This window comes from Engystomops pustulosus, chromosome 5 (genome assembly GCF_040894005.1).
Source record: "Engystomops pustulosus chromosome 5, aEngPut4.maternal, whole genome shotgun sequence".
NCBI classification, from domain to species: domain Eukaryota; kingdom Metazoa; phylum Chordata; class Amphibia; order Anura; family Leptodactylidae; genus Engystomops; species Engystomops pustulosus.
Window position 1 is genome coordinate 64,502,467 of NC_092415.1, and position 11,919 is coordinate 64,514,385.

The following is an 11,919-nucleotide window of genomic DNA, read 5'->3' on the forward strand; positions in this document are numbered from 1 at the left end:
TTGCCGGGGGCAACGGAACGATGAGTATAGAGGTTTTTTTTCATAGACTCGAATATATGCCAAGATAGGGTTTTTCAGCACATTTTTTTGTGCTGAAAAACTCGGCTTATACTCGAGTATATACAGTATCTTAGCAATTTACCTTGTTATTTCAGCATATAAAGCCATAGGTATATACATCATATACATTTCAAATTTGACTTAATACTAAAAATAATCACACAATCTCTAACTGTACTTAAGTTGTTGGCTCCAAGAGATTTTGGTTTAAAAAAAATTTGTAATAGCAACTGACCATGATCTGTATATCTTTTTTTATTGCAGATATCTGAATTCCAATTTTGCAAACAGCTAGAACTCTCTCTAGAACCATACAGAGAGACAAAAAAAAAAGTGGCCACAATCCCAGCCACCACTGCATAAACTCACAGCATATTCCAGTAAGAAAGCAGATTGTAACATCTGTGCTGGCGTCATTCTCTCTCCGTAGAGTACAGCAGAGAATGCTCTGATGAGGATATTGGGACACATTTACTAAGAGTAGTGTCAACTGCACTAAATGCAGTTTGCCTGTATATAGTGCAGGGTGCGCCAGAATTGTAGCGCCCGTTCTTCATGAATCTGGCGCCCTCTGCACTTCCCCGACAGGGTTCACCACCTTTTTCTAGGTGCACCTTTAACATAGGGCTTGCAACATAATTCTGTTGTACTTGTCTTTGTCTGTGTTTTTTGCACAAGAAGTGAATGTCTTCATTTTGTCCTTTACCACCTAGGGTAAGTGAGGCAAATAGGTAGGGGCAGCCAGCAAGGTGATTAGTGTAAGGGCTCACTGTCACTGTCTGTGTCTTCAATCTGTTATTAGACCCTGCTTTACACACATTTAGTACTTTTCTTTACATTATGATATTTTTTAGCAGCCCCATATATCTATGTGAACTCAACATCAACAGTTCTGAAAGACTAATAGACCATTACCATTATGGAGTTTAGCTACAGTGCTCTGTATGGGAAAAGGTGTAACATTTTGTTCGAATCTCCATTAGGTGAATTGGAATCTGAGGGTTACTCACTTATTTGACATATTTGGTTTACCCTTCTTTACAGTACATTTACCATATTGCTACCTACCCTTGAAATAAGAACAGATTGACATAGTTGTAGCTTTTTGTAAGGAAGTTCCCAAGAACACGTGTTGGGTATCCGCAGCGGATCTGATAAGCTGATAGTCCAAAATAGATACATTTCACAAAATACCATAGCTGTGCTACAGTGTTTTGACTGAATTTCCTGATAAAAATAGAAACAAAAGGACATGATCCTGAAGCAATTGAGGGAAAGTTATAATGTGTTACCGACACATATTCATAGTCCTTTACCTTTCGGTTACTCCAGGTAAAATGAAGAACATCCAAAAATGTATACCAAACACCAGTATAACCTGAAATATGACTTTGCCCATCACAGTTTTTCTGAGATAGAGTGCACGGTCCACCACCATTGTGCCAAACTGTATTAAAACCATCACCAAGAATGCTTCTGGTACCTGGTCTTCTGACAAAGAGGAGGTAATATCTGCTGCAGCTGAGTGTTTCTAAAAATACAGATCAGACATTAGCAAACTTTAAAAAATTTATATTTTCATGTATTTGGTAGTGAAGTTGCTTTGATCTCTATATTAAAGATTGTTTTCCCACAGCCCATTAATCAAACAGCTTATATTAGTTAATCATCACATAGGTAACATAATAAAAGCTAAGTAAACAGTATAAAGACAAAAAGAACTAATAAATTAAACTGGTAAATTAGGAGGAACTATAACTATAGATAGATAACTATAGGCCAGTGATGGCGAACCTTTTTGAGAATGAGTGCCCAAACTGCAACGTAAAACCTATCTACTTATCGCAAAGTGCCAATAAGGCAGTTTATACTGAAAACATAGGTTTAAGTATAGAAACACAATAACACAGCTTAAAAGGTTGTACGCTTTTGTACCATAAAAGGGAAATAATCTGGCATTGCATCCTCTTTTTCCCCACAGTGTTTACCGCTGCAGCTAACCACAGCACATCACTGCTAGTAAAGTACCGGGATAATGGCAGTAATTGGCCAATGACCAATCTTTGGATCTTCACTTTGGGGCTCCCAAAACAGAAATGCAATTCAAACGGCACATGTGAATGTGCCCCAATTATGTCAAAGTACATAGCTAGAAAATCTGCAGCAGTCCTGCTAGTAATAAATAACTACATAAATTCTGGGATACCAGACAGAATTTATTACCATGCACAGGACTGCTACATTCTGAGTACTTCCTTTCCTTACATAGGACTGATTCTTTTTTTTTTGTCAAGCAGAAAGTCCTGTGTTAAGTGTCATTTTACAAATGACTGCTTAACACTGAGGAAGAGGCAGCAGTTCTATGTAAGGAAAGAAAGCTGTCTAGCAACAGAAGTTCTGTGTAAAATATGATGCAATAAGATGCAGCAGTCTGTTACTAAATGGCTTTTGCAGCATGCAACTCTGTATTTTACACAGGCCTGCTGGAATCTATTGCTCCATAGTTTACTTAGGACTCCTAAGAGAGACAACAGTCCTATGTATATAAATTACAAAGAACTGCTGCTTTTCCCACCATGCAGAATACAGTCCTCTGTCAGTAAGTACAGTAGTTCAGGGCTATGTACTGTCTGCTACGGATTGGGCTCCAGCAATAAATAAATAAGCATCAGGGCTGTTTATGGGGTCGGGTGATACAGGAGGCTAAATGGAAAGTTCACCCACCAGCTCAGATCAGCTCATAGACTCCTGTCCTACATCTTCAGTGCTTTGCTGATGGCACTTGGGAAGAGAGCAGAGATAAGGCAGGAGACGCTGTGTGAGTGTCCAGCGTCAGTAACTCCTCCCACACACAACCTCTGACCTCTGTGGCCAGCTCCGTGCTGCTGCCTGCTGAAGCTCATGTAAGCTGTGAGCAGAGAGCAGCGCTAGCATACAGAAACCTGCAGAATAACCTGGGCAGGAAGCTCAGTTTCCCAGCATCACTCCGTCGGTGGGATACATTTGCTGTAAGTCCTGCCGCAGTAATTGAGGGATAGGCGCGCGTGCCCACAGAGAGGGCTCTGCGTGCCCTCTCTGGCACGCGTGCCATAGGTTCGCCACCACTGCTATAGGCCAACTTATATTTCTGTTCATATAATAAGTTTCTTTTTGTTTTTTGCAGCCCGCATTTGCCTTTTCTCCTCCTCTATGAAGTCTCAAACATCCACTTATTAATTGATATGCAGCAGTCCTACAGCTATTAATTTCCCTTGTAGAAGTACCCTACACTTGGCAATTTCTTTGGTATGATGACTTACTCCAAATGCCCAGAAGCCAAATACAATTATGATGAAGTCTACAGTATCTGCCAGGAACATTAACACGTAGACATCAGTCACAGCACTGTAGTCAGGATGGATGAGGTTGTAAAAAAACTGTTTGATTGGCAAATATATCTGAAGGATTCTGGAAGAAAAAGTGATAAGAACACCAATAAGTAAACTAAGTAGATCATAGAGATTTTGATAGGTAGAACAGCAGGTTACAAAAAAATATTCACCAAGAATAAATTTTCAGAAAGAAAAAATGTTAATGAACATTTGCAAAAGCCAGCGAGGTTTCATTTGTTTTTGTAATTCCCCTGTGATCTGAGCTACAATGTATGCATATACTGTAAGTATTGAATAGACGCTAATTACTCTAATCTGGTAAAGAAAGAAATTCCTGGAATTTGCCTTGGAATCTTTTGACAAATAAAAAATTCAATCTCTAAATATTGTGTTAACTGTGTTTTAAATGAACAATTACTATAATAAATTTTTAAACTACAAATAAAGACATACTAATTTGAATCTTAATTTTTCAACAAACATTGGGCAAATAAGTAGTATAAGTAAAAGAAGAAGCTTTGTCTTATATCCTAAAAGCTTATTTCTTTACTTACCGTATATACGCTAGTATAAGCCGACCCGAAACCCCTAATTTTACCACCAAAAACTGGGAAAACCTATTGACTCGAGTATAAGCTGAGGGTGTAGTATATAGCTAGCCAGCCCCCATGTAGTATACAGCCAGCTCCCTGTAGTATACAGCCAGCCCCCTGTAGTATACAGCTAGCCCCATGTAGAATACAGCCAGCCCCATGTAGTATACAGCCAGCCCCAAGTAGTATACAGCCAGCCCCAAGTAGTATACAGCCAACCCCATGTAGTATACAGCCAGCCCAAGTAGTATACAGCAAGCCCCATATAGTATAAAGCCAGCCCCATATAGTATACAGCCAGCCCCCATGTAGTATACAGCCAGCTCCATGTAGTATACAGCCAGCCCCAGGTAGTATACAGCCAGCCCCATGTAGTATAAAGCCAGCCCAAGTAGTATACAGCCAGCCCCATATAGTATAAAGCCACCCCCCATGCAGTATACAGCCAGCCCCATGTAGTATACAGCCAGCCCAAGTAGTATACAGCAAGCCCCATATAGTATAAAGCCAGCCCCATATAGTATAAAGCCATCCCCATATAGTATACAGCCAGCCCCATGTAGTATACAGCCAGCCCCAGGTAGTATACAGCCAGCCCAAGTAGTATATAGCCAGCCTCATATAGTATAAAGCCAGCCCCCATGCAGCATACAGCCAGCCCCATGTAGTATAAAGCCAGCCCCCATGCAGTATACAGCCAGCCCCCATGCAGTATACAGCCAGCCCCATGTAGTATACAGCCAGCACCATATAGTATACAGCCAGCCCCATATAGTATACAGCCAGCCCCATGTAGTATACAGCTAGCCCCCACATAGTATACAGCCAGCCCCATATAGTATACAGCCAGCCCCATGTAGTATACAGCCAGGCCCCATGTAGTATACAGCCAGCCCCCTGCCAAGCACATAAAAAATAAAAAACTTAATACTCACCCTCAGGTGTGTCCGCCACGATCAGGACACCGGAGGGTGAGTATTAAGTTTTTTATTTTTTAATTGACTCGTGTATAAGCCGAGGTGAGTTTTTTCAGCACATTTTTTGTGCTGAAAAAGTCCGCTTATACACGAGAATATACGATATATGGCTTCTCTTAAAATCCCCCCCTTTTTCATAAAATTAGATTCCACCTGAAATATTTGCCAAATGTCATTTTGCTAGTGAGACTGACACAGTCACAGCAGCATGTTCTCCTCAGAGCTACAAATTAAAGATGGATTCTATAGTGGGGGAAACTGTTGGGAAATGCAGATTGAAGATTACAAGTCATATAATGGTTAGAAATATTCTGACTTTCAGACAGCTTGATAAATCTGCCCTCATTGTATTATCAATTTGGGGAAACTTTGTTTTAAAAATGGAGGTGCGATTTAAAGGAACCTGCAATCAAACTCAAAAATGATAAGCCATGGGCACTTATTCATAGATCCAGGCACTGTGATTGTACTAATCTTCTTGTACTCCGTGTTGTAACTTCATTGGAAGTTTGGAACCGAAGATTGCACTGATAGTGTGAGTTAACTCTTCAAATGCCACTGGCAAAGTCAACAGTGGCATTTAAATGGCTAAATCCCACCAGGGCCAAACAGTGAAACAGTTGACATCCACAATCGGTACTGGCAGAAAACGGCTGAACCCGAATTTTACCAGGTTCGCTCATCACTATCTATGAGTAAGTGTCCCAGGTTTATTATTATGCTTGTTTTTGATGGTAGATTTCCTTTTAGTTTCTTGAAAAACATGCAAAGCAAAAATATAAGGTTTCTTACGTTTTAATGGTGAATGCTTTAGCTTTGATGAGTTGCTCTCTAAGTTTTTCCATCAGCAATTCCTTTCTAGATTTTTGTTTTACACTTGATATACTGCTGCCCTTCTGACTGCTGTTCCTTGTGCTGGTGCTACCTGTGATATAAAAAGAATGTATGACTGTCCGACTTTATCTGTTTTTGGTTTATTTGCCTATACATTTAAAATAAGTCACCATGTTTAAATGTTCAAATCGTTACCAAAATGAAAAGAGCCCGAAGAAGTTCTAACAAGCTAAAAGATGACCAGAAACATTCACTTATTCATGGATGAACTAAAAAATTGGTCTTCCATGTATGAGGGTCTCAGCTTTATAGTCTGTTAAGTCCGTACCCTCACTGATTAACTGATACTGTTTGCCTCCGATGCTGGAAGGAGTACAGATACATAGATAAAGAACTTCTCCACTGCCTGTGTAGTGGCCAAACTGTAATACTGCAGCTCCACTCACCCAAATGATAAAACATTATTGCATTATTTTGAGTGAATGCCTTTATATATACTTTATATACATAGCTTTCTGATTTGTGCAAAGGCACTTTGACTATTTAGGAATATACATGCCGTTTTAATAGTGTCTAAATATGTAAAATACTGAATTTCACCAGTTAACAATTACCTCTTTTTGATCTGTGCGAGGAGTAACTAGACCTGTGTGAAATTTGGGAGCCACTACTAGAACTCTTTCTTCTAATGGCTGCTTTCTCCTCCGGGAAATGGACATGGATAGATTCTACTGATGCCGCAAGGTTAACTGATTTTAATGAACCTACAGAATCTCTTCTTCCTGATCCTTCTGAAAATTCATCATCTGTGTCTTCTTTGTGGGTGGCAATATCACTTACATCATCCTCATCCCAAAGGCCGTGACACTTTAAAATAAAGGAACTTGTGTTATGTTTAAACAATCAAAAAAAATACAGGTGTAATCCAAGGACAAAAATAGCTTCCAAAATCAGAAATTGCTTTAGCTGCAAAGTGTTAACTGATTTCGGCTTTGCATAACTGAATAAATACTGAACACCATACTTCAGTGTGACGCTGACCCTTTCCCACAAAAAAACAATGTGGCTTGAGTTGACAAAAAAAGTTACAGTTCTTTGAATGTAATAAAGCAAATATGTAATACTGCTTTGTCCTTAAAGTGTGATGAAAAAATGATTGTGCAAATGATAATAGTACATTATGCAGATTGTGTAATTCAGCCCTGTAAGGAAATAAGTTTATCCATTGACTGTTATTATGGAGTAAAGTGGGTACAAAATGTTTCATCTTCCTATCTATCGGCTGTCTGGGTAAATACAGACGGAGAGTACTGCTAACTGCAAGAAGTAAAGGAGACAATAGGACAAATACAAGATAGTGAAAAAAGTCTAGGACTACACAGGGCTAGAGAAAAATTCCAAATCTAAGTGAATCCGAATGGACATGTAGGGGGACATGTTTCATTATTTCTGCTCATCAAATTGTCTCATTTTTTTTTACTTTTGTAGTTTTTGCGACTTTTTACTCGTTTTTCAAATATGCCTTGGCTGTACCTTGTGCAGTGTGCCTTATGTATCATTGTTTCCCAGATGTTCCATGCGACTTTTCACTTATGTATCACTTCTTGGGCTTATTTTTGCAACTTTTTAGGCGCAAATCTGCACATGATCCAGGTGTAAAGGAAGGATTTTTTTCATGGACCTTATTTTAACATGTAAATTGGAATTATTTCAAATGCTTTAAATATTTTGATATTATGTGATCATCTCCCTGGGGTGTGACTAGGGTGCTTAAAAATGCAGGACACGACCTCAAATCCAAAATTAACAGTAGTGTCCACTCCTGTTTATATCCCCCCACATGGCTTCTATCCTCTCCTGTATATAATCCCCTCATGTGGCTTGTGTCAATATCTCAAAAAGAAGCCAAAATTTGCACCTGCCAGGATAGAAAAAACTGAACATGTATCACAAGTAAAAAGACATGATCATACATAAGGTTCAAAAACTAGCTGCCAAATGTCTCAAAAATTCACCACAGAAAGACAAAACTATGATACATGTCCCCCGTAGAATCCATGGCTACTAGATTCTGTGAGATATCTGATGCAAAGCCTTCTTGGACCAAAGAAGCCCTGTTTGTTAAAATCAAAAATATTAATGTAATCAATGCAAATTACAAATGTATATAGTTTTTTAATACCCAAAACACTGTCCAAAAGGGTGTCATAGTCTCAATTATAATTACTTTATATGCTGCTAAACTATTGCCCTCATAGCTACTACATGGTGATTGTGGCCTACCTTTAAAATAGATCTATGGAAAAATAAAGCAAGAAGTTGAACCAAGTCATAGTGTACATATCCCTCTTTCTTCTCCACACCTATTATATTAGGAACATGGAAAGGTTTGTCTTTGTTCAATTCCAAATTGACGTTCCATGGGAAAAATCCAAATTGGAAAAAATACTTGATAACAATTGTTACCTACCCAGAAACAAAAGTGAAAAATTTTAAATAACAAATATATGAAATATAATACAAAATATAATACAGAAATAACTTTTTCATGTAGCAATTTCATCTTGAACTTAGAGTTATAGAGAACCTTTCAATTTAGGATACTAAACAACCCAGAGGACCATGGTCGGCATTATGGGCCAGGAGAATCTCTTCTTACAAATGAATCTAAATAGTGTTTCTAGGTGTCAAGGAACCAGAGATATTCAGCTGTAAATTGAGGATTTCAGGTGCGATTTTTATTTATAAAAATCACTTCCGACGGCAATTTAACAGTTAATATCTCTGTTTTCCTGACAGAAACAAAAATTTAGATTAATATAAAAGAGGAGACTCTCCTATTTCATTGGAAAAAAGAAGTGAGATTCTAAGTATCACAGAGCCAAAGATATAGCCCCCTGAATTGTGCCCCACCTCCAGATTCTTAGCCGGCAGCTACAAGGAGAATTTGCTGCACACAGGAGCTGCTGCACCTCACAGGAAATGGAAATATTCACTTTATATGTTACTAAATTTTTAAAATAAAGGAATAATATCAACTAATGTTCATGTTTTTAACCCTCTCCTATCCAGAACTATCTAAGAACACACTTGCTCTCTTATTGCCTTTTATTTTGTGATCGTTTTTTTTTTGCCAAAAATTTAGTGATACTATGAACATTTGATCCTAATGTGGCTACATATTAACACTGTGACCCAGAACATGCCCATAAAGTTATATGTAACACCAAAAACACACACATGTTCCTAAATAAAGTTTTTATTTCACACCATCTTCCATCTTATTTACAGCTATGTTATGATGTTCTCACTCAAATTCTTATGAATCACAGAGGGTCCTGTTATTGTGCGGCTAGTACAATGGCGCACATCTAAAAGTGACTTTTGTTATCTCATTAGCCTGGTTTATGGATATATAGTTATTTATTTGGGTTACCATTGTGTAAGGGAGCATACAACGATAGATCTGTGTGAAGCTCAGTGCAGTTTTCAGCAAAAATTGTTTGGTGTGCCCTGTTGATTTAACTTTCCCTTTGCTGCATATTTTAGTGAATATATACACATGTGGGGAATGTATGATCTCCCCACGTCTTACTCTTTTAGGAAAGTACATTTTCTTTATATAAGTATTCTGGATTTGTGAATTTTCATGCAATTTTTGCATTTTATTGCTGTTTGCTGCAAAGTTGCATGAAGGAGGTATTGTGTATGAATTACAAAAGTTATTCTTGTTTACATGGTGTTTACTGGAGAAAAAAATTTGATTTTGATAGAATAGGAGCTTCTTATTTTGTGTGCTAATTATTTTTAAACACATTTGTGGATAGCAACAAAATATGTCATGGTTTTTGTTTTAGGATCTTTGGGCGTGTATATTCTTGATGTTGTGTATTGTGGTATATATAAATCTGCTCACTTTGTGTTATTATTTTTAAATCCTTATTTGTGCGTAAACTTCCACTTCGATGTGAGTTTTATGTAAAAACTATCAATGCACTTTTTGTTTAATAATTTGTGTTTGTCACAAAGTTACATGAGGGTGTTCAGGACTGTCAATTGTTAATTAAGGCAAATGCATCGCCAGGTTGTCTGCTTTCAAAAATATATAGGTTTTAAGGGCACATTTACTTTTTAATCTGTTTTATTGCTATATTTTGCAGGTTTTGCAAGGTGCCTACCTTAAAATTTCTAGCTGAAAAGCAGATATTTAGTTATTTCAGTTTTAGTGATAATATGATGATTTATTCTTGTGAACATATCAATATGACGCCTTTGTGAACTCTACACGTGTCATCTATTACATTTAGGAGATGTGAAGGTAAATATGTTTTGTTTGGAGCACATTTTTTTCCATCAAAGTCAAATTTTCAGTATTTTTTATGAAATGTTTCAGTTTGAATCAAAATTCAATGAAGGCGCCTATGTCTATAAACTCTTTAATGTGATTCTGAAAATGGGGCAAGTGTCTGCTTTCAGAAAATATGTAATCTGTCTATTTATATATCTCAATTTTTCTCTATTTATCAATCAACCTTCTATATCTCTTCTACTGTATCTCTCATATCTATCTACTATATATACAATCTATAGTTCTGCATCTAGAAATCTCCTATAAAATTCTCCCATATTACAGACAGTTTTACCATAATAGGCAGCCTCTTTTAGTTTTGCTCATTTTGCTCACTTTGACTATAACCGGCCCTTATGGGAGTGGTGGTTTACTATCCCAAATAACCCGTTACCAAGTCTCTATGTGGGTGCTAAATAAATAAAAAAATTTACCTTGATCCAGTGATCCCTGCGCCTGTGTTGCGTTGCAGTGCAGTGAAGCCGGCAACAGCTTAATTGAAGAACATAGTGTTCCAGCTTCATTGAAGAACTACGCAGACAAGGGGAGCACAAGAGATGGGTCTGATGAACCTAATCTGACTCATCTCTAGGCAAGTATAAAGTTTGGGTTTTTTTTTATAGTGGCTATGGAGAGACTTGGTAAAGGATGATTTGGGACACTTAAACGCTAATATATAATCGCCCTGACAGGTCCATTTTAAAGTGATGTGGAAAAAACTTTTATAAAATTTTGCAAACAGATATAGAAGACCCATTCAGATCCCTGTAATGCTGCGGCATTATATTATCTGTATTTGAGCCATAAGAATCTCTTCATGTGTTTTATACAAATAAAGATATTCACTACATCCTATGGTTTACTTAAACTATAATACAGATTATAAAATGGGCTATAGTTTTCGTCATAATTTTACCCAACTTCCCTGAATATAATCTTTACACATAATTTGAGATATACCATTTGTGGAAGTACTTCAACTAATAAAAAAATAAAGAATAGCATGTATGAGGATGTGGAACTCTTACGTACCTCTGTGTATACAATGGCGGCCATCCAAAACCGTTTACTTGGGCGTGGAACAGACAGCATGGCCCACAAAAATATTAGGATTGGGAGAATTAATGTTATCATGGAAGCAGAAATCATATGGTTCAAGATAATTACAAAATAGCAGACCATTTCAGATCTAGCCACTAAGGTATTATAAAGTGCATAAATAAGTTGCAGTAAGCGTGGTTGTCCAACGTAAAATTTTTCAGAATCATCCAGCTCTTCATCTTGAAACATCCTGTTAAGTACAAGAATTTTTTTATTTGTAGCATTTAATTGAAGACACAAAATAATGCTTTACTAAAAGTTAAAAACAGCAACCAAAGAACGTAGGTAGCCTTGCTTAATTAAGCAAGACATGCTTTGGCACATGTAGCCTCTTTTGATCCATAAACCACCTAGATTACAGCAGATGACATATTGAGGGGGATTTATCAATGTGTCCTAAGTTCCGTCAGTTTAGTGGAGGAAAACCCTAGTCATTTTCTGCGCAAGATTTATCATGGTGTTAATGAATCTTGTGCAGGATAAGACTGTTGGTTTCCAGTTTAGACCAAGCCACGCCCCTTTTCGAAGGCCACACCCCCTCATTAGGACAAGTCGGAAAATGGCTAAAAACAGGTCTCAAAAGCCTTGATAAATGTGGTGTAAGGCTTTTCACACAGTTTTTTGGCGCAAAACCA

General features: G+C 37.5%; 1 protein-coding gene across 9 annotated transcripts in view; it reads right to left on the reverse strand.

Annotated features, from left to right (window-relative positions):
* PIEZO2 (piezo type mechanosensitive ion channel component 2) overlaps positions 1-11,919 on the reverse strand; it is a 241,310-nt gene that overhangs the window by 13,404 nt on the left and 215,987 nt on the right. For all 9 annotated transcript variants that reach the window (XM_072152250.1, XM_072152257.1, XM_072152253.1 and 6 more), the window contains 7 exons: positions 11,216-11,474; positions 8,119-8,301; positions 6,450-6,702; positions 5,794-5,926; positions 3,360-3,507; positions 1,377-1,591; positions 1,129-1,287 (listed from right to left, as the gene is read on the reverse strand). In XM_072152250.1, the coding sequence (XP_072008351.1) occupies positions 1,129-1,287; positions 1,377-1,591; positions 3,360-3,507; positions 5,794-5,926; positions 6,450-6,702; positions 8,119-8,301; positions 11,216-11,474 (1,350 nt within the window). The remainder of the gene's footprint in view (positions 1-1,128; positions 1,288-1,376; positions 1,592-3,359; positions 3,508-5,793; positions 5,927-6,449; positions 6,703-8,118; positions 8,302-11,215; positions 11,475-11,919) is intronic.